General features: G+C 52.0%; 5 protein-coding genes across 7 annotated transcripts; 4 read left to right on the top strand and 1 right to left on the bottom strand.

The window, feature by feature from the left end:
- Positions 1–161: 161 nt before the first annotated feature.
- Positions 162–3,394, top strand: AAFC00_002510 (uncharacterized protein; the record flags this gene model as incomplete). Its single annotated transcript, XM_069341838.1, has 6 exons — positions 162–287; positions 345–437; positions 492–770; positions 859–949; positions 1,014–2,720; positions 2,778–3,394. 6 exons carry the CDS (start codon positions 162–164, stop codon positions 3,392–3,394), a joined length of 2,913 nt encoding a protein of 970 aa, XP_069198345.1.
- Positions 3,395–4,017: 623 nt separating this feature from the next.
- Positions 4,018–5,055, top strand: AAFC00_002511 (uncharacterized protein; the record flags this gene model as incomplete). Of its 2 annotated transcripts, none has more annotated exons than XM_069341840.1 (3): positions 4,018–4,241; positions 4,320–4,455; positions 4,513–5,055. In XM_069341840.1, 3 exons carry the CDS (start codon positions 4,018–4,020, stop codon positions 5,053–5,055), a joined length of 903 nt encoding a protein of 300 aa, XP_069198346.1. The 2 variants fall into 2 exon arrangements, with proteins under 2 accessions (XP_069198346.1, XP_069198347.1); XM_069341839.1 differs by having other exon boundaries at positions 4,084–4,241.
- Positions 5,056–6,639: 1,584 nt separating this feature from the next.
- On the top strand, positions 6,640–7,990 carry AAFC00_002512 (uncharacterized protein; the record flags this gene model as incomplete). The annotated part of the gene is made up of 3 exons (XM_069341841.1): positions 6,640–6,735; positions 6,786–7,351; positions 7,408–7,990. 3 exons carry the CDS (start codon positions 6,640–6,642, stop codon positions 7,988–7,990), a joined length of 1,245 nt encoding a protein of 414 aa, XP_069198348.1.
- A 1,453-nt stretch (positions 7,991–9,443) lies between these two features.
- Positions 9,444–12,947, top strand: AAFC00_002513 (uncharacterized protein; the record flags this gene model as incomplete). Of its 2 annotated transcripts, XM_069341842.1 has the most annotated exons (3): positions 9,444–10,557; positions 10,612–11,662; positions 11,717–12,947. In XM_069341842.1, 3 exons carry the CDS (start codon positions 9,444–9,446, stop codon positions 12,945–12,947), a joined length of 3,396 nt encoding a protein of 1,131 aa, XP_069198349.1. The 2 variants fall into 2 exon arrangements, with proteins under 2 accessions (XP_069198349.1, XP_069198350.1); XM_069341843.1 differs by having other exon boundaries at positions 9,444–11,662.
- Positions 12,948–13,599: 652 nt separating this feature from the next.
- AAFC00_002514 (uncharacterized protein) lies at positions 13,600–16,728 on the bottom strand (the record flags this gene model as incomplete). Its single annotated transcript, XM_069341844.1, has 5 exons — positions 13,600–14,984; positions 15,038–15,133; positions 15,188–16,376; positions 16,435–16,616; positions 16,677–16,728. 5 exons carry the CDS (start codon positions 16,726–16,728, stop codon positions 13,600–13,602), a joined length of 2,904 nt encoding a protein of 967 aa, XP_069198351.1.
- Between the last annotated feature and the right edge of the window lie 5,608 nt (positions 16,729–22,336).

The following is a 22,336-nucleotide window of genomic DNA, read 5'->3' on the forward strand; positions in this document are numbered from 1 at the left end:
GGCTTTGCAACAAAACAATAGCCCTTCACCTCTGACTGACGGACCATTGCGTGTATCGCGCTTGGTTATCAGAAAAGAAATACGACTCAGAGAAAATCATATAAACCCAAAACACCCCCACCTGGACTGATACTGTAGCTCGTTATCCAACAGCAGTCACGATGGCCACGAATGGCAACCAGCAGGCCTTTGCGCCTGTGCTCGCCGCTCTTGCGACCATGCAGTCTAATGTAGACCGAGAACAAAAGGGTCGCGCACATGAGTTTCTTGAGCAGTTCCAAAAATCAGTATGATTTGTGCATATCCTCACATCAATAAAGTAAACATGCCTAACCGCCAGACAGCCCGAGGCATGGACGAGCACAATAGCCATATTGCACTCGTCAGACGCAACGACACAGGCACAACTCTTTGCCGCCACCACACTCAAGGGCAAGGTATCATATACAAGCAAAGCAAGCCAGAGACAGATCAAGCACTAACCGCTCTAGATTGTCTTTGATTTCCACCAAATACCCAGAGAGTCACTACCCCAATTGAGAGATACCCTTCTATCTCTGTTGGCAACATTCGCCAAGGGGGCAAAGCCTATCCGCACACAGCTATGTGTCTGTCTGGCAAATCTGGCGATCCAGATGATCGAGTGGAAGGATGTCCTGCCCATGGTAGTCTCTACTCTCGGCAACGATGCCAACTCTCTACCTTGTGTCTTAGATTTCCTACGAGTCCTCCCCGAAGAAGTGACCGAAGGGCGCAAGATCAACCTCACAGTATGTCCGGCCACATCAAACATGACCTGGGTGGCGCGTCAAGGCGCAGAGGTCCACGGCAGATTGTCTAATTTGTGTTATTGAACAGGAGGACGAGCTCAGAGATAGGACGTTGGAATTGCTTGAGGAGAACGGTCAACAAGTCATCGCACTCCTCACCCAGTATGCCCAGTCTTCAGGTATGCATGCGCATAGTCTCTAAGGAAAGAGCATGGGAAAAGAGAATACTGACAACCAGTGCAGAAGCTGCTTCTAAAAATTACCAACTCATGGACTGCATCACCTCATGGATACGAGAGGTTCCACTAAACGACATTGTCAACTCACCCCTCATGGACATCATCATGAACGCTCTGCACTCCGATGACGCCTTTGAATCTGCCGTGGAGACACTCTGCGCCATCTTCAGAGAGACCAGGGACGTGGACGAGTGCATGAACATCATCAAGGCCGTCTATCCTCGCGTCATGGCCTCGCGACCGATGATCGCCCAGGCCGCCGAGGAAGAAGATACGGATAAACTCAAGGGCATCACAAGAATCTTTGCAGAGGCTGGAGAATCTTGGGTTGTGCTCATCGCGCGTCTGCCTGAAGAGTTCCGGGGTCTGGTGGAGGCGGTACTGGAGTGCGCAGCAAGAGACAAGGAAAAGGAGGCCATTTCACTGACATTCATCTTCTGGTATGAGCTTAAGCAGTACATCACCCTCGAGCGTTACATGGCCGCCCGTGCCCAATTTGCCGATTTGTACTCCAAGTTGGTCGACATCATGGTCGGGCACCTCCAATTCCCAAGACCGGAGAACGACTCTGCCGACTTGTTTGATGGCGACAGAGAGGCCGAGGATCGCTTCCGGGAGTTCAGGCATCAGATGGGCGATGTGTTGAAGGACTGTTGCGAGGTCATTGGCGTGACGGAGTGCTTGCAAAAGTCATATCTCCTCATCGAGCAGTGGGTCAACACATACGGTGCTCAGGCCAGCAACGGCAAAGTGCCCGAGTGGCAGGCGCTCGAGGCTCCCCTGTTCAGCATGCGCGCGATGGGTCGCATGGTCCCGCCGGACGAGAACATCATGCTCCCCAGACTCATCCCTCTCATTGTGCAGATTCCCGACCACGAGAAGGTTCGCTTCCAGGCTGTCATGGCCTTGGGGCGTTACACTGAATGGACCGCCGAACACCCAGAGACGCTTCAGGATCAGCTCAACTTCATCATGGAAGCTTTCAACCACCCTTCGAAGGAGGTCGTTACTGCCGCCGCACTTTCATTCCGATTCTTCTGCAACGACTGTGCCTATTTGCTCAAGGATTACGCTGGACAGCTACAGAATTTCTACGAAAGTGTCATCAACAAGCTACCGCCGTCGAGTCAAGAGGAGATCACCGAGGGAATCGCTTCTGTGATCGCCAAACAACCCCCTGAGAACATCTTCGCAGCCTTCAAGATGTGTTGCGACCCTGTCGTCAAGCGACTAATGGAGATGGCCAACACTGCTCGAGACGAGCCAAGCAAGCTCGCAATTGCAGATCATCTTCAGCTGGTCACCATCTTCATCCAATGGATACAACCAGAAGTACCACCCTCTCAACCAAACCCAGCAGTGCAGTATTGCCAAGAGATCTTCCCCATCCTCGCCGCCATCGCAGACAACTTTGCCAATTTCGTACCAATCCTCGAGCGAGTCTGCCGCTGCTGGCGGTACATGGTTCTTTCTTACCGCACCCAAATCGCGCCTTTACTGCCGAGTCTGGCTGAGAAGCTGGCATCCGGCTTTGGTGCCTCCAGACAAGGCTGCTTCTTGTGGGCGACCGACTCGATTGTTCGTGAATTCACTCCCGACGCGACGGATGTGGATCAAGCTACGATCAATGCCGTGTTCAGCTTCTACACTCAACAGGCAACCACTTTCCTACGAGCGCTCAATGACCTGCCTCCTGAGCAGCTTCCCGACGGTATGGCTTGTTTTCGTTGACCTACTTTAATGAAATTATACTGACATTTGGCTGTAGTAATTGAGGATTTCTTCCGTTTATGCATTGATGTCCTCCTGTATCACTCACCGTCGTTCATCGCCTCGGAGTTGACCCCTACAATCCTTTCAGCAGCCACGACATCGCTCACGTTGCTGAAGGAAGAGCCTCTACTCGCCACACTTCACTTCCTCCGCGACTTCCTCTCATACAGTGGCGATAACGCTCCCCGACCCTTCTCGGAACAGGCTGTCCCTGGTCCTGCGGAGATGGCAGCCCAGCAAAACGCAGTCAAGGCCCTCCTGCAACAACAAGGCGAGCAGATGGTTCAGCGTCTTCTGACAGGCATGATGTACACTTTCCCGGCCGATTGTTTCCCAGATGCCTCTGGAGTGCTCTTGGCCCTGTTCGAGCACATGCCGCAAGCCACGGCGCAGTGGACTGCGACGACAGTGGCCATGTTGCCTCAGGGTAGCATCTCACCACAGGAACAGGAGCGTCTGCTGCGCAACATCGGGCAGAGGATTGAGACTGGAGAGGTGCGCAAGATCAGGAGTCTGTTACAGGACTTTACCAACAGCTACCGGAGGAGGAATGTCGCGCCTAGGGAGGGCTTGGGTAGACTCGAGGCCACGAGATTCAGATTCTCTGGGTAGCCGAGCACGGTGTTTATAGAAAGTAGTGCCGGATCAGCCAGCTAGCCCCTTTTTTCACCCCACCTGAGGTAGAACAAGCACGAAAACTAAGACCGCTCTCTTCCATAAGAAGAAGAAACTACAAAAAGAACTATATGCAGACCGCGTGGTCTTGCCATGGCAAGGTAGATGCTGGCTTTATTGTACAAATTACGACCAGACATTGCATGTACAGGGTCGCCCTGCAGTACGCCGCCGGGTCCTAGACGTTCAATGCGCGACTAACGCAAGGGACAAGCTCCTTGGCAACAACGAAAGAAGGACGAACCTCGTGTCAAAGCTCCGGCATATCAACATTTAGTTACCTAGGTAAGGTACATGTCACTCGCCTTCAACTCTACCTTACCTACTTTGAAACGTCGGGGAGTTTATCAATGACATGTCTTCGAAGCTACTCTTGGTCCATCGATGGTCACGTGGACGTCTCGAATACACCAATCCCCTCGTACAGGACCTCGAGATTCAACCGTGTCTAGTTCGCGTCACTCGAGTCTGAGCTACGCGTCTTCCCGCCCTTGATCTTTACTACTACATCAATCCCGGCTCTACTGTCAGCGCGACAAGAAGTAAAGTACAACATCCCAATGGCGCAACCCTCAGTCATCATAGATCCGAGTGTAGAGAGCACACCGGCGCGCGTAGATGTCGAGATGGGAGGATCTGAAGAAGTGCGAAGCAGTGGACTTGACGCGAACCCAGACGCAGATGCCCAAGCGCAAGGGAACGGCAATGGGGCCAGCGGAGAAGAGGGAGAGACGGGACTGGAGGGCTTTGAACCGGATGTCCCTGAACGGGTCACATTCCTAGAGTATGCCTCCACCTTTTTCTCACATTTCCAATCCTTCCTTGAATAAGCCTAACCTGATCAGAACTGACGAGCGCGTAGCTACCTCAAGTCTCCGATAGTAGCGCTGGCTGTTGGTAGTGGGGATGAAGCTACGACATTATATGCGCATCAAGGTCTACTGGTCCAATCACCCTACTTCAGTGCGAAGGCTGCAGAGCTCCGCGACGACGCAAATGTATATCACATCACTCTATGAAAAGGAAGAGGAGAGAGCTGACGCGGCAGCGAAAAGGCTCCGCGCTCTATCAATCTCGAATCCGAAGACCTGGTAGCGACAGCCTCGTTCCTCGAGTACATCTACAAGGGCGACTACTTCCCCACCATCCTGGCCTCGACGCAAACCCTCGAAGACGACCCTACCGTGCCCTCGCCCGACGACTCAGGCCTCGCCTTACTCCGCCATGCCCGGGTCTACACTCTGGCCCAGCGCTTCGGTCTCCCACAACTCGCCTCCCTCGCCCACAAGAAGATCCATCTCACAGCCTCGACCGCGTGCGGCGAGATCGCCTACGCCAGATACGTATACGCCAACACGCAACCCACGGACGAGAGCATCAGGAAGCCCGTCGCCGCCTTCTGGGCCACGCGGTCGCATGTGTTGAGACACGAAGCGGAGAGAGAATTCAGGACCATGTGTCTCGAGTTCCCGCAATTCGGCTTTGACGTGCTGAGTCTTGTGCTGGACGCGCAGGAGAAGAGAAGTGTCAGGGCTGGCGAGAGCTCGGTAGGTGGTAATTCGAGGAAGAGACCCAGAGCTAGTCAATCGGGATATTAAAGTGGCAGTGGATTGTTCAGAAATGCAAGAGGACGAGTTCAAGACGAAGGAAAAAGGCATATGCAGAGATATGGATCACTGTACAACATCTTGACCTGTCCTTGCGACTAACTAGTGATACATCACCTACCGTAGTAGCAGTATGCATGGGAAAGAAAGATATGCCGAGTTCTTAGGTATGATGAGCCCTGCCACTGGACAAACACGAGCAGTAAGGGCAGAATATAATAGTGGGTCAGCATTACGAGCCATCGGCATTGCTGTTCCGACTCGACAGACTGGTGTACTTGGGGCACGCGACGCACATAGGATACAAGGTAAGGTAGGCACTTTCGGTAATTGGCCACTTTAGTTCGCTGGGGAGACCGACCCCATAGTTTTCTGCCCCATCAAGGCGTCCTGCGACGGTACTACTACAACAAACTCCTCAAATCGCTACTGTATCAATCGAAAAAAGATGCCTGCCTTCCTCTTAAAAGTAACTTGTCATGTGCTCGGCGGTAAAAGCATGTCTCTACGGCACGAGTTAGGTTCCTACAGCGCAGCGTCTCAGCCACACCGTTCAAGGCATAAAGCATACGAATACGTCTTGGGAGTTGCGGGGGCGTTTCACTCGCACGCGCCCTGCAGCACGAGCAAACGCTATTCGAGTAGTGCTTCTTTCTACAGAGCTAAGGTCGCCGCGCAATCACTCTTGCCTGTGGGTGTGAATTGAATTGGAGGGGAGAAGCACTACCGAACCCATGGCAGAGACTCGAATTGGTCAGGTTGGATTACGCAGCCTCCTTGGCCTCTCCAGAGATGGTCAGTCCGATCAAGCTCAGAGGATCAAAAGGACCAAGCTTTATCCATCCACGAGATCAAAACAAGATGCAATCAGTGAAGTCTTGCCCATATAAGGGAGCGACAGATCTTCGCTATCGCGACGGGTGAAGCTAGCCGTGCAGCCTCATAACACCGAACGTTCTGGTGGTCGAATCATTGTGGGGATAAACCTCGAAAGTAGGAAGAGTTGCGAGTTGATCATTCACCGCAAGCTCCTATTATTCCTCCCGTATCCCATTTAATCTTGGCCGAATTTAAAATTAGCCTTTAGCCACTCGACTGCTTGGTGGTTTATTCGCCCGTCCGTCATTCCTAAACCCGACAAACTCCCACATCAGCCATCCTGAATCCCATACAAACCTTCTCCGAAACCTGCTCCTTTCATTGTGCTTTTATCTTACCAAAACTCCCCGTACACTCTGCTCTCCGCGACTTTCTTACATCTGTTTTCTACTTTCGTCTCCGCGACAATCCGACCTTGTCTAATACTACACTCTTTCCGTCCCTTTTCGCGAATCCTTTTTCTCCACATTTGACACTCCACACAAGATCAGCTCACGAACAAACGAATCCCATAACAACCTACAATAATAACCGTCGCCTGAAAGTCTAAGTTGTACTTTTCACGCACAGCCTTCGAGCATTTCCGTACACTACAACACAACGAACTTCTCGAAACACCCTGTTTCGCATTAGCCAAAAATTGTCCCAAGACTCGATCAACAATCCATCCAGAGTCCCTGGAGGTGACCGGAAACCATGGACATCGTGGCAAGAAATCTCACAAGCCCCGTAGACGAGCCACAATGGAACAGCAAGGGAGCTTGGAAATTGCCCGGCTGGGCTGAGCCAGTGGTATGCAGATACAAGTGTTCATGACCGCAATCCTCGCTAACCCCCAATAGATGGTCGTGTCGATTCTGTTTGGCGCCATGTTCTTCACGCGGAGACGAGGCTATCGCATCCTCGGTGGATCGCCAGGACCATATCGATCAACCCTCGACGTGCATCCAGACTCAGCGCGCTCATCCGACGAGCTCATGGGCTACGATCCGGACAACATTGACGACGAAGAAGAGTACCTGGCGGCGACCAAGTATCTGCCCAAGACGAGGAGAATCTTAGGAGTGACCTTCAACACGCCCAACACCTCTCGTTTCAAGAACCACATCCACAGCCGCGTCCTCCAGCGCTTCCCATTCCTCATCGAGATGTTCTACTGGGTCATCAACTACGCCTTCTATCGCTTGACTGCCATCCTCTCGCAAGCCCTGTTCGCAAAGACCGGAATCTGGCAGGTGGCGGAGGCTCACGGAATCAATGTGCTTGAGATGGAAGAGTTCAGCTGGCTGAGCTTTCTGTTCCCAATTCGCGAGACCAGTGTTCAGCAATGGTTCATGCATGGCCATCAGGATGCGCTCACCGTCCTCAACCGCGCCTACGCGCTCATTCACATTCCCGGAACTGTCGGGTAAGTTTCTCCCTGTGTCTGGAGTCAAGAACCGCAATGTAGTGACAATCATCCAGATTCATCGCATGGTATTACTATGTTGCACCTTCTCACGCAACATTCGCTACCGCTCGACGAACCATGACTCTTACCAACTTCATGGCCTTCATGACTTTCATCGTCTATCCATGCATGCCCCCTAGGCTGCTGCCCAAAGAATATGGCTTCCTGGATACCGTGCGCCACGACGATGCTCAGTCTGTCTGGATGAGCGGCAAGTACGTCAACAGTCTTGCAGCCATGCCCAGCATGCACTTCGGCTACTCTTTCATCATTGGCTGCACAATGATCTACCATTCCGGCATTATGCGTACTCGACTTGAACACGGCGAGTCCAAGAAGTCGGTCCCCTGGAAGATTTTCTATCTCGTCGTCGGACTGTCATACCCGTCTCTTATCCTCACCACGATCGTCGCAACCGCAAACCATTACCTTATGGATGCCGCCGTGGCCACACTTTATGTACTCATCGCCTTTGCTTGCAATAAGGTCTTTTATGTCTTTCTCCCGCTCGAGGACTGGTTCTTGTGGGCTCTTAGGGCCGAGAAGCCAATCCCTAGCACAGGCGAGCGCTTCAGAGAGCTCGGTCACCGCATATAGATTTCTGGCTTTGGGAAAAGTCACTCACGTTTATTTTAATTCCTTTCCAACTCTCACGAAAAATCGCCTTTATCTTTCTGCTTGCCTTTGTGAAATATGCTTATTGCCAATTGTACTTCCGGAATAATTTGACATGTGAATGTCACGGTAATGACGCATAGGTACAATACAGTGGCCGTCATACCTTCGTTTCCTCTCTCTAGAGAATATTAAATCCCTGTGACCTTACGACCCCAATGACATACGTAAGCGCGTAAGCACAAAAGCAAGGAGTAAAGACGCTGAAGCGCTGTATCGTCCTGGCAGCAACCTTGTAGGAGTCTTGCAATTGGGTATGTTTTGCAATATACATCTGTAGGGCGACTCGACGTACCAGCGCCAAGATGATGTTGACTGAGGGGGACATCGGCTCGACCTCCGCTCATCTTTGACCGTACCCATTCATACCAGCCAATTGCTCGTCTGAAACGTGAGGATCGAGATGAGCGATTGGTAGCATTGAGATCCTCACCGTGAAACCAGCAGAACGTCAATGCACAAAAGCCACATTAATGATGGCATGATCATGCATGCAGCAGTCAGCTAAACGATAACCTGCCCTCACCCGCAAAACAACAGCAACCGACCTAAATTTGGCACCCGCATCTCCACCCACACACACGCGGCAAAGCTGAAGCTGGCTGTATGCCCAGAGTGGTAGCCCAAAGTAGGTAAGTAGCCGGGCTTTGCAAGCATCTGCACAGCTGCATCACATCATCCATGTGCTGTAGCGTGGTCGTTGTCGCATTTTGAAGCAAAGTCAACTTGATCCAGTCAATCAAGGTACAAAGACACTTTTCGAGTGACAGCAGCTCGTATCTCGTTCTGCGCTTTGTCGTTCACCCGCGGTACCGATACTCGGGTACCATCTGCAGTACTTTTGGCCTTGACGTTGTTTTAGTGGTCCCGTCCAGGCATCTACTGTAAGGTACTTCTTTCTGCCGGGCTCTTGGTTATAATACCTTGTCAGGACTATCGCAGCTGGACCTCGTTTTGGTTTTCCATCTTGCACGACTATTTCGCAGTGTGCTGCTGTCATCTCTAGCTATTTCTTCGGGTGGTTGTATGAGTCAACCGGGCAAGCTGCTGTTGGACACCATATGGCTTTAGTGTCGCCAGTGAGACCCTTCGACTCTGATGAACCCATCGCGCATTGGACTCCGTTCATGAATGTTCTTCTGGAAGGATTATAATAATATCGAAACTCGTGTGTTCTTATTGCTTTAGTCGGATGTTCTGACATTATCTGGATATACCGGGACTTTGACTATTGCGCTGAAACGCCTTGCTGCCTGAGGATATGGATTAATCTCGATTGGAGGGCATATTTCACACGATGAAACAGAGTTGACATGCCCACCAGTCCAGGCTTTATTCTCAAACCCAAGAAGACCGACCGGCCTGTTTGCTCATAATGAACCCTGTTAAGGCGGAAGGCGATCATGAGACGTACCCATCACTCGTCGCATTTGATAGCAAGGCGGCAGAGGAGGCCGCCAGGACGAGGTTGGCCAGAAAGCGAACGAAGACCGGATGTCTGACCTGCCGCAAACGCCGTATTAAATGCGATGAGGGTAAGCCTATATGCAAAAACTGCTACAAGTCTCGGCGACAGTGCGAAGGCTATGACCAGCGAGTGGTTTTCAAGCCGATCGATTTCCAGTATCTTGGACCATATGGAGCAGCGACGATAACATTTCATACAAGCATGCTGCCAGGCCCCACCATTGACGCTCCCCAGAGACCGTCAGTATCTTATGGACAACCAGAGCTTAGGCCTCGCATTTCTGTACCTATGGCTCCTCCTCACACTGTTCATCCTGCTGGTGCTCCTTTTCAGTTTGTAGGCGCTCCTGTTGGTATACCACAACCGGCACACCCTTTTCCTCCGTCACAGCACTATGCTCAGCCATATCAGTGGAACTCGGGCCCTCCAGTGCAAGGACATGAGAGTATGGGTATTGCAGCCCCTCCTTCGCAGCCATATCCTCATGCACCGTTTAGATATGGGCAACCACCCGTATCGCATCTTTCGCAACCGCCAGAGAATGTACAATTACCTTTCAGGGGAGGGGAAAACCAAAATGGGCCCTACGATCATTTCCAAGGACCACAGCAAACACAGCAGTGGCCATCTGCTGTCTTGCCACATCAGACAGTCGACAGCTGGAACACTCATGTTGCTCATGCTGGAGGAGCAATGGGACCCCCTTGGCATGTCGGACCGAGTCGCGTCACGATATCACAGACGCAGTTGACTACTACTGTTGAACATGATTGGCCGGGTCCGGTTTACTTTCAGAGACCGGATCATCAAGTGCTCGATAATAGTGCTTCATATCCACATCTGTATCAGCAACCACAGCAACAACACCAACACCAGCAGCAGCACCCACAACTGCAATGGATGCCACCTCTACGGCAGCAGCAACCTCCTCAGCCACAACAACAGCAACATCACGACGTAAAGACCGAAACTGTGCCTGGTGTGACCGCTTCAATCACTCCAGCGCGTTCTGACGATAAAGGTACGTTCGTGCCTCGGCCATATGAACCAAAGGAGCAGCGAAGTGCCAATGAAGAATATTACCAGAGCTTGAGTCCAGCTGGAATACTTCAAGAAGCGGCAATTGAAGCACAAGACGATGACTACTACGACATCGACGAGCAGGATGACATGGAGCTCGAGGTTGGCGTGAAAATACTTGAAGCGAAGAAGAATAGCTTGTTGAAAGCCATGTTCGACATGACTGGGGTTTCAGCCTCTGTTTCAAGTGTGAACAGCTTTGTTACGTTCATTTACGATGGAATTCTGAACAAATATCGTCCAGAGTGGGCTGCAAATCCCCTGAAGAACCCCGCCACTGCGAGAGTCTTTGCCCATTTCATTACTGCCACCGGCCCATTACTCACTACGTTCGTCCGAGGGGCTAGACACTCAATGTCACTGCCTCAAGATGACTTTTCAGTCACCAATAATCGAAGGTTATGGACCTACGTTATGCCAGTAATGGCACTGCAACACCAAGGCCTTTTGCAGGCAATGCTGGCCATATCGAGTCTTCACATTGCCAAATTACAGTGCGCTTGCGAAACCTCGTCTATGAAACACTACGGCTACGCGTTGAAACGGATCCACCGCAGTGTGCGTTCTCAGGAACAGAGGCACTCTGTCGCAACCTTGGCAGCAACTCTGCTGCTAGGCTATTACGAGATAGTGGCTGCGAACCATACGAATTGGAACACTCACCTCGCAGGCGCAAAGCAACTTGTCATTGAGCTCGACTTTGCCGAAATGACGCGGAAATACAGGCACATGAAACTCGAGAAAGCAAGACGAGATGAACAAAAAGCACATGCTGCACTGGGACATTCACACGTACCGACGGCTGATAATGTGCAAGACAGTATTCTAGACCAGATACCTAATGTGGCTCAGGCCGTGACTGATTTTTTCGCTGGTCAGCGTTCAGGCCTTGATGAACGAGGTCGAGTACTGAGCGATTCTGATGGATCAAACACGAAACGCGGCGAAAAATTGGATCTTCTTGATTACGATAATCTCAGGGAGCTTTATTGGTGGTATTGCAAGCAGGACGTCTATCAGAGCATCATCAGCGGAAATCCTCTCCTGTAAGTATGAATCAGCGGCTGGTGGCATGTATTTACTGACATTTTTGACTCCAGTCTGGAGTTCATCCACTGGACCGACTGTCCGCCAAGAGCTGTGTTGGGTGACCCTGATGCAGTGCATGGATCATTTGACCACCTTATGCTACTACTTGCTCGAATCGCGGACTTTACCTCGCGAGACAGGAAGCGAAAGCTCAGAGTGATGAGAGCAAACGGTGGAGCATGGCGGCCGCCTCCTGATCCACAGACTGAGCGATCAGCTAGCACGTCGTCGTCGTCGACCCAGAACCCTGGCTCTACAGCACGTCCTGTCAACTCCGAAATGCCTGGGAAACAATCACCACCCAAACCTCCGGTCATGCCGTTCTTCGGCATGGCACCACCGCCCGCACATCATGGCGGCATGCCGAGTCCATACAAGCCGAGGCAGGATTCGAACGACGAAGAGCAGACTCATGCAGCAAGTCCTGCAAGCGACACCATTGATCTTACGGCAGTCACTACTGAAGCTGTAACCGAGTGGGGACAGATCAAGGCTGCCGTGGAGTTTTTCGCATCACACCTCGGGCCCGCCTTCCAGCCACTATCCTCAGAATTCTCCTGCCCGACCCCTTTCGGTCCAGCACTCGTCTATCAGTCGTGGGAGATCGGCTGCTTATGGGCATTGTACAATCTATCTCTGATCGTGCTCCACAGATCTCATCCCCACATGCCACCAGCAGCCCACATGGCCGCTGGCGTGGCCGCCATGCAAACCAAGGACATTGCAATGACAGTCGGTCGCATCGCCGCCGGCATCCCCATGCCCCCACCAGACCAACTCCTGCAACCCTACCTCGCCAGTTCCCTCTGCGAGCTATCCGTCCCTTTATTCTTCGCCGGCATCCAGTTCCAAGCCCCGAACCAACGCCTCTGGCTCATAGACCGCTTATACAGCGTCGACCGACGCGCCGGCTGGGCCACGGCGGGCATCATCGCCGAAGGGTGCCAAACAGCATGGATAAAAGCCGCCGCGGCTGGACGAGGCCCTCCGCACGAACGCGTCCATCCGGCTAGTTTCGTCGAGAGCAGAGTACACTATGACAGCAGGGTGTATGCGCCTTCGACTTCTTCCAACGTCGGCGGTGGTGGTGCGGACAAGACCGCTCAGAGCCACGTCATCGCCGCCGAGCACGAAGACAGCCAGAACGACAGGCGCTTCGTGCGGTCTAATCCCGCGGCGCGCTTACATTGGGGAATCGGAGTCATTGGTGGCGAGGACGATGTGGTGGATTCTGCGTCTTAGAGTTGTGGACGATGGCGATGGAATGTGAAGTAAACGACGTATTGGGCGGGTTTTCTTTTTTACTGCCTTGAACATATATGATGATGAACGACGACGACGACGATGACGATATGGCATGAGTAAGACATGTCTAAGTAATGTAGATGGATAGGTATCTATTCTCTGCCACAAAGCAGAACAACACAAAAGCCCGCCGCCGGATTCAGTCCACGTGTGAAGTCCCATTTAAACCCGTTGTCGCGCTCTGTGCGTTTTCCCACCACCCCTGGTTCTTATGATAAATCTGTCGGGTACACCTAGTCAAAGAAGAAGAAGAAGAAGCTAGCTAAATCTCAGTCGCATTTGCATTCGCATCGCAGAATCGCGGGAAGAAGCCAAAAACAACAATTCTCCCGCCCCCTCTCTGCCGCAAATAGAACCAAGCCAAGGAGCAAGAACGTCAGAGACGAAGAAACGTATCTCAAGAGAGAGGAGGAAGAGAATCGCTTTCATGTATATATGTAAGACATACATGTATAACTTGCTCGAAACCCCCCAAAAAAAACCGTGCCAATCATGTTCGTGAGGTGTGCAGTTGAGACGCTCTTTCTTTTTTTTCGTTTCAATCAAACAGGCTGACGTCGCTCATGCTTCTCTTTGACTGTGCCCACCGTCAATCGAGGTCCATTGGTTTATCGACCAATTCGACCCCGCGCACGGGTTCTTCGGCTTCGTCTTCTTCTTCGCCGCCTGCTTCCTTGACGGCTTCCTGCTCGGGCTTCTCGTTCACGTCCACGGGGCTCGCCACCACCACCTCGCTGGTCGGGCCCATGACTCCGCCTGCGGAGTTGGGCATCGATGAAGCTGTGCCGACGCTGCCGACGCTGTCTCTCTTGGTGAGAGAGTCGCGCTTGGCGATCAGGCTTTGGCGCTGGAGGCCTCCCGTGGGGGCCTTGCGGAACGGTCGTGCTGCTGCGGAGCGGCCGAGCGAGTTGCGCTTGTCGAGTTCGACGTGCGCTGACCCTGCTTCCGAGTCGCCGTCGGCGCTTGATGCGTGAGCCATGTAGTCGGGAGTTTCGTTCTCGCTGGCGCCTGGGGTCACGATGGTCGTGCCGTTGGTGTCGCTGCGTGGTCGCGTCTTGGGTGTGTCGTCCTGTTCGAGCTGCATCGCTAGTGGCGTGCCGTTGGTCTTGGGTGGACTTTGTGGGCCGGCGGGTGCCCTCTGGGGAGAAGCGGGGACCTCGAGACTGCCCCTGTTTGTTCGGTTGCTCGTGGCTGCGCCTGGTGCGGCGACGGGGAAGCGTGTCTGAGCGCTGGCACTGCGGTCCCGACGGTGAGCTGTGGGTGAGGCTACAGATGCCTCAGTGCCGGATGAGTTTCTCATAGGGCTTGCTGCGCGACCTCGCCCTTCTGCGGCTGCAATGATGGCGCGTTGGCGCTCCTCAAAATGTTCGCGACGGCGACTCTCGTCTGTACTGATTGCACGGGGTCTCTGGGCGCCAGAGTTGGTGTGCGTCAGCGAGGATTGCCGCTTAAGCTCCCCAAAAATGGCATTCTTATGTGCAAAAAGATCTCGGACGAGACGCACGTTGAACTTTTCGGCCATTGAGAGCGAGTTTTCTTGCTTCGGCCTGAGGACACACGGAGCCAAGGCGGAAGCGAGCTGGGCGACGTACGACTCCTCTGCCGAAGTGAGCTCAATCAGGCGGGTGAAGTGGGTCATGATGGCATCGAGAGTGGCAATGTTAGCAAGTCGGAGCTGTCCAAGTGTGCTCTGGATGACTGTTATGCGTGCGCTTTCAGAGGTGTTCGGTGCAGTGGTCGTGTAGATGGTCTTGACAATCTCGTAGACGTGCGAGGACACAAGAGAGTCTGGAAGCTCGAGGAGGTACAGTTTGAGCACACTCGCGACAATGGGAATGTCATAGTTTTCCAGGAGATCGTGAGGAATAGCTTTGCCGGTATTGATGGTATTGCGAAGGTGGTGAGTCGCTGCGAGGGGCACATCGACGAGCCATATCTGTCGACGCGCTTCATCGCCTTCCAAGTCGGGGTAGTCTACCACGGTCAGCATAGGGGCAATGGCAAAGAGCAGTTGTCGAGATACTGACGATTATCCAGGAAAGTCAACAGTGTTGTCACAACTAGCGGCACCCGCTTTCGATCCGAACGTGCGCGCGCCTCAATGTCAACGCCAAATGTTTGTTCTGTTGTCTCGTCAGCTCAGAGAGTCCTGTGCCAATCAGATGCAATTATCATACCATCAACATTGTTGTAGTAGTTCTCGTAGATGGTGACTTTCGGCACAAACGGCCCAGTGCGATAGTTCTCCAAGAGATAGCGTAAATCGCCCAGAGGCTGCACGGTCTCCTGGAAAAGCATCATGTTGTCGACGGTGCTCTGCAGGCTCGGAATGACGTTGCTGACAGCACCGGAAAAGTCAAGAATGACGCTCTTGATGGCCTTTAGCCTGTCGAGCTCGCATCGCTCCATGAATTTCAGATGGTCCACCATGGCCTCTTCCAGATTACAGCGAAGAGCATCAAGCTTACGCACGGCAGCCTTGTATCGCTCGTCTGCCTCGCTCGCTTCTCGTCTCAGCTTTCCGGCTGGCGTCTCGTTCGGGTGGGCATTGTTCAAAGGATTCCAGCCGGCAAGGATGTCTCCCACAGCGCTGATTTTGGGGGAGTCGGGAATGGATGTCAGAGAAGAGATGGTGTTGGATCTGCCAAGCGGGCCGGTCGCAGCACTGGTAGGCGTCCTCTTCTCGGGGAAACCAGTGATTTGAAAGACCTTTGGTCGCCATTGGTAGTTCATGCGGCTGCTGTTGGCAAATGTGCTTCCCACATTTCCAATCAGTCTCAAGAAGCCCTTGTCGACCAAGTCCTGGCCGATTCGTTCGGCATAGCTGATGCTGGTTCCGTTCATGTGTTTCTGGATGTATTCGGTGATGTCGGCGCCCGAGGAGACATTCTGGTATGTGCCCAGGATGGGGACTTTGGCGTCCCCGATCTTGATGTTCTCCAGCATGTGAGTCAGGATCTTCTTGACTTGCTCGGGCATGTATGTCTCGTCTCCAATGTCAATCGGCTCCGGCTCTTCCTCGTCGTCGGGCTCCGAGAGCTTCACTGTGGGGATGGTGGAATTCGATCTGGGGCTCGAGGCAGCCTCGCTCTGGGGATCTTGGAAGGCCAGCTTCTCTTCCTCGTCGAGGTCCTCGACGCGGCGGCATTTGTTGTAGTATTGGCTGCGATAAGTGCGCACCGTGTCGGCTTGTTTGTCGTGCACCTTGATTCGGGCCTGGAGATCATCGTGCGAGTTCTGGACCCGGAGGGCGTGAGCCTCGCACCATCGTCCAAAGGGATTCACGACGAGTTCGCGGATGTTGGATGCGATTTTCCGGTGGTTCTTGGCCGCCTCAATCATCTCGACTCTCACGCCATCGTAGGCCTGGATGGGTGTCACTTGTCAGTGTGATAGTCAAGGTAGTGCAGCGCGATCAACACACCTTCTTCAGACTTGCGCCGTCATCTCTTGCGAATCCTCCATCGACCTTGAGTGTCGCAACTTCAATCTCTCCCAGCTTCTGTCCGTACACATCTTCTGCCTCGGCCCGCATGCGTGCTATCAGGAGGATCTGCTGGTTCTCCTGCACACCCTGTTGGAGTTTTCCAAACAGTACCCCGAGACCTAGATCGTAGTCAGCATCTTTGTCTTGATGATGTTTTCCTGTCTGGTTCAAGTGTTTACCTCCGGCATAGCTCTGATCCGAAGACCAGAACGCTGCAGCAAAGCTGGACATGTTCTCGATGTGGTTGGCAAAATGTGGTTTTGTGTGCGAGTGTGCAAGTTTCAAATGAGGGACAGTTGCAGGAGGTCGACAGTAGGACGTTGAATCCACAAGAGAGTGAAATGCAAGTGGTCAGAAGCGCTCGTGGCTGATGCAGGCGCCCACGAGACGAGCTATAAGTGCCGGGTTGTACAGATGACGTGCAAACACCTTGTTGTGTTGCGAAATGTGGAAAATGAGCGGCGTATACCAGACAGGCAGGCTTGTGGGGCTGTTTGGCAGAGCAGGCAAGACGCAAGACCAAGACGAGGTAGAGGAAGCAATAAGATGTGGCTCTCACGCTCTCGTCATAGGAATATTCCAGGATAAGGTGGGAAAGACAAGGTCGCTGTGACCAAAGGTATGGGACTCTTGGAGAATATTCACTGTATCCGTACAGAAGACTACAATAGAATGGTGTATACAACACTTGGCAGGCAACGCAACACGACGCAACGCAACAATGTGCTATGCTGCACTGAGACTAAGACCAAGAACTAAGACTCCTTCCCCATCATCTAAACCTCTAACCGTAATTTGAGGCTTGTGTCAAGACGACAGCCCAGGGCAACTTCACAAGGGTCCGACAGAAGACAAAACTCACTCCCCCCGTTCGGCGATCTGAATCTCCACCAGCTTCGCGAACGGCTATGCGTCACTGTGAAACGCTTGTTTTCCTGACGCTCTCTCTCTCTGTATTGTATATTATTTGTACCTTACCTCTTGCGCCCTGCCGAAAGTATGCTCGATGGGTTTGGTACCTCTCCTGCTTTCACTAGCTCTTCCACAGCAGCGAACACTGTATCCCTGAACGACCAGCCAGGTACCGAGCATCAAAGCGAATTTCATCTCATCGCATAGTGGTAGTACCACAACCTTGCAGTGCGTGGACGGCCCAGATGTTGCCTCGAGCGTCTTTTCGGTGTTTCTATTCATGGCCACGTCCTCGCTCATGGCACCTGTGCACCTGCTGCCGTTTAACTTTATTGTCCAAGGCATTACGTCGTCTCTGCTGGCGGTTCGCGATGAGAATAGTCCAGTGAAGCCCGAGCATCCCATGTTTACGCTGAAAGCAATGGCCACGCACTTATGCGAATGCTGGCGGCGCCTCACCCGTTGACATCTCACGTTGCTCTGCGATCCCGAGTCTTTGCACATATCAATCCGCGACGTCGGTATTGCCCCGCTGCTGATCCATCCTTAGTCCGTGTCGCATTCCTTGATAGACTTGTGGTGTTGCACACAACAAATGCATACCTACCAGTGAATGATTGACTTGCTGTGACATGTTGATTGTGAACAAAAGAGCAGCAGAGACGAGTGAGTTGTCTGGCATAGCCACTGTCTATAGCTGCAATACTCTATCCCTAAATGTCTTGGAACGTAGAATCGGGTGATGGCCGTCATCCCCTTTCTGAGATCGTGCGATGCTAACATCGGTCCGCACAGGAACTGGTCAACACAAGGTCTGAGTATAATATAAGCACAATATCGCGGACACTAAGATAAAGGAAGAAGATCTCTCCTGAAGATGAAGTAGAGTACTGATTCACCCTGTAAACATAGCGAGTCTACTATCCTCCAGGAGTGATCGCATTCCTGCCGGTATGTAGACAGGGTTGCCCTCTGGAATAAGCACAGCGTTCGTGATAGGTATATTTGCAGCTATATGAGTTGTGCTTCTAAAGATAGCTGCATCACGTGATGGCCATTCTAGATGTCATATGCCTCCCTCGGGATTTTGGTCTAGTGGTATGATTCTTGCTTTGGGTTTCTAAATCACACATGCAAGAGGTCCTTGGTTCGATTCCGAGAAGTCCCCGCTCTTTTTGTCTCTTGCATATCACTTTCTGCGTTGCTCATCTATCTTGTACTGTGGTTGGACGTGAGGACTCGAGGTTGCAAGTGTTTTTGTTCTGATATTGTACTGGACTGATCCTCGAGAATGGACCAGCGTTGGTGTACCACAAGAGACAACTGTATGGTCAAAGCATGACTGATGATCATTGCTGCCACTGACTAGATCGATATTTCTCCATCCTTCAGGTATTTCACCCTCGACACCTGGAATAGGATACTGATAAGTGTGTCCTTAAGGCACTGATACGCTTCCATGATGGAAGGAGATGGAAAACTATATATTCAGATCTAGTATTGATTTTCTCATCAAAGCTCGTTATCTTTGTTGGTCTAGTGGTCATGATTTCCGCTTGTCATACAGCTTACTGTTTACAAGCGCGGGAGACCGGGGTTCGATTCCCCGACAGAGAGCTTAACGTTTTGTTTTTGCTGCCGCCCCACATCCTCCCCTCTCTCACTCACCCTCTGCTTTTGCCTCTCCTGTACTCGAACTCGGGCACAGTGTCGCTACAACCACTTGAATAATCCTTGATTTACTTTTATATTTTTGTATCCAGGACAGCGCGACTTGATTTGAAAATACGGCTTTCATGTACAACATTGCCGCTGCGTCGAAGCGAGCAGCGCTCAATCACAACGCTCAGTATAGCAAGCAAGAGACAAGACCACACGCCCGAGGAGCAAGGAGGAGGGAGGAGCCAGCTGTCATCTGAGCCTCAAATAGTCAGCCAAAATACAGCGACGGACCTGGCACAAAACGCAAGAGTCATAGAGTGCCTCAGCCGCGGACTCCTCCATCGAATAGCCTGCCCGGCTGGCGCAATGGTAGCGCGTCAGACTTCTAATCTGAAGGCTGTGGGTTCGAGCCCCACGTTGGGTGCTTCTACAATTGTCACAAATTAGTGGTTGCCTAGGTCAGCGGGTTAGATTCCCGCATTCAGCCAACGATACATTTTTTGTTTCTTATTTTGTTTCTATTTTTGATTTCTCATCTGGTAGTGGTGTTGCTCGTATAAGTGAACTAATTATTGATCTTATCGCGAAAGTCCACAAAATCGTATATTGAATTCTTTCCATTTGTGATCACACTTTGGTACGCCTTTCCTCAGGAGTCTCGCCTCCACTCGCCCACTACCAGCAATTTGACAGGTATAGTAGTATTACATGCTTGCTATCCTAAAGTACTTAATTGATGTCGTAAATCATGAATGATGTTTTTGCGTCCTCTTCTACCCTCAGTCCTACATTTCTGAATTGCAGACAGCCACCCATACCGCCTTAAGCAGAAAGTCATGCTTAGAACAACCCTTCCGTAACTTCATCAAGCTCTTTCCTCCGCTCAGTGTCAATCACGCTGTCGAGCCAGCTCTCCGCTTTGACAGCGATCAGCTCCCATACGCCCTCCAAATCTCGCATTTCTGTATTCTTTCTCAGGAAACGAAGCACTAGTACCGTCATGCCAATATCTTCCTCCATTTTCCAGTCCTCACTTCTTTGCGCGTTAGTGCTAGATGCAATGAGTCCCTCAGGCAGTGCAGATGCAGGTAAGCCGAGCGTAGTCTCTACAACAGTAGAGTCCCAGATCCAGCTTCCGGCGAATGACTGAATGGATATGAGGTAGTGTAACAGTTCCAGTGGTTTAGCCGTGTTTAGTACAGGTGGGCCTGGTGGACCTGATTGTCGGGCAATCGTGTCCACAGTCTTGGTTGAAGGAGGAGGCGGTGGTGAACAAAATACCGCGGGAGAAGGAGCGGCAGGAGGTGGAGGAAATGCGCTGCCGCCTTGAAGAACTCTGGAGCTTGCCACAAACATCTTCGGTCCAAAACTCAACTGCCGTGCTGGTGATTGCAAAGTATTCCCACCAACACTGAAGAGTGCAGATCTCGTTTGAGGCATAGCCATGGTGGCTCCTGGCGAGAAGAGGGCGGATGAAGCTCTGGACCGGAAAGGGAACGAGGTACGTTCACGTGAAGGGGTAAGCCCAATTCTCACCACGGGATTGTGTTCGGGCGTGACTTCGAGAGTGAATCTCTGATTACGGTCCTTTATAACATTATTGTCCTTTCCTGCGGGTGCAGACTCCCTCTCCTCGACGGCGACCATGGAACACCATTTATTGGGGACCTGATATTTGAGGCCAAGACGAACAGCCTTCCTTTCAAACATTCTATCGGCCCGAGGATGCTGGAGAACAGGCATTCCATCAACAAACATAGTCTCGAAAGAGTCTCTGCCTTCTTCTAGCTCCTTGATAAGGCAGCGTGCAGCAAGATGATGGATTGTACTGCCTCTACTGATACCTCGGATGGGAATGACCAGCTCAAGTGGCCCATGAGGCGATTTGGCGCGGAGGATCACTGAAGTGAATGATCTATCCTGCCCATCTTCGATCAGCAGGTAAACGGTAGTACGATTGAACATGAAATATGGCGAGCGTGTTCCTGGGGCCTGCAAGATAGCTGGTTCCGGTCGAGCTTGGTCATAGTTATATCGATCTTCGGCGCTTGACCCGATCGATGCGTCTGCGTCGACACTACTGTCGAACATGCTCTTGGGCATCGGTTTCGTGGCTCCTTCGTCGACGTGGGAGCCAATGCCGCTCTCCGTTTCGGGAACTTCGATCTCACGTTCGACAAGCTCGAAATCATCGACGGTACTCTCGGAATACTGAGGTTCGATGGTGAGGTCACTGATGCGAGGTCGTAAAGCCGCCTTGAGCATGCGGACGATCTTCTGATCCATCGCTTCACCATCAGTGACAAATTGAGAAAAGCCATATCCTGCACGGGCCGCGCGCTCAACAAGGGTGTAAGAGCAGTCCTGCCCAATACCAAGGGTGAAAACACGAGCACCTGCACGTTCGTTTGCACGTTGCCGGATGAGTTTCATAAGCTCGTCTTCTCCCGTGATCTGCCCATCTGTGAGCAAGATGACTTCGAGTGGTGTATCTTCCTGGCGCCTGTCAAAAACTTCCTTGACAGCGGGAATCATTTCGGTACCTCCCATGCCTGCATCAAAGTTATTCACAAACGCGAGAGCCTCTTCAGCATCCTCTGAAGAGTAAAGTCTGCTATGCTCCCACAACAAAGTGTGTTCCGTGCCGAAAGCACATATGTTGAAGCGAACGCCAAGTGGAAGAGACTTGAGAAATGTTACAAGGGCTAAGACCAAAGCAGTGTTGTTGTCACCTTGCATGCTACCACTCTGATCCGCAACAAAGACAACCTCCGGACGGTAAGTAGGCATATCGAACCTTGGCACGAATGTGGCTATAAGTGCTCGAGAGTTGGGTAATGAGGGGTGGCGTTCAAGCGTAGCTCTGGGTGCATCAAGGTCATCGATAAGTACTTGTAGAACAAAATCTGATGACAGCTCTGCTGTGTTGCGAGTTAGAGTAACAGAGGCTTTAGACGACTGAGATTCTGTCTCTCCAGGATCGTTGTGGAGACTACCGATGGTGACGGAAATAGGATGGTCTTTTGACGGGGACTGCACTTTGCGAATCGCACAGCCCTCCATATCGATGTCTACGACAATCTCGAGGCTGCTCTTCGTGATGGCATTGTGAGACTTGAGGAGAACTCCCGGGTAAGCACCATAGCGAGGACATATGGACGTCGGCAGAGTGTACCGAACGCCGTTCACTCCCGCATCATGCTTGAGTTCACCCGCATAGGTGATGTTAATGACTACTTCCTGGTGTGCTTGAATATTGCCAACG

This window comes from Neodothiora populina (genome assembly GCF_041146345.1).
Source record: "Neodothiora populina strain CPC 39397 chromosome Unknown canker_contig_15, whole genome shotgun sequence".
Taxonomy (NCBI): Eukaryota; Fungi; Ascomycota; class Dothideomycetes; order Dothideales; family Dothioraceae; genus Neodothiora; species Neodothiora populina.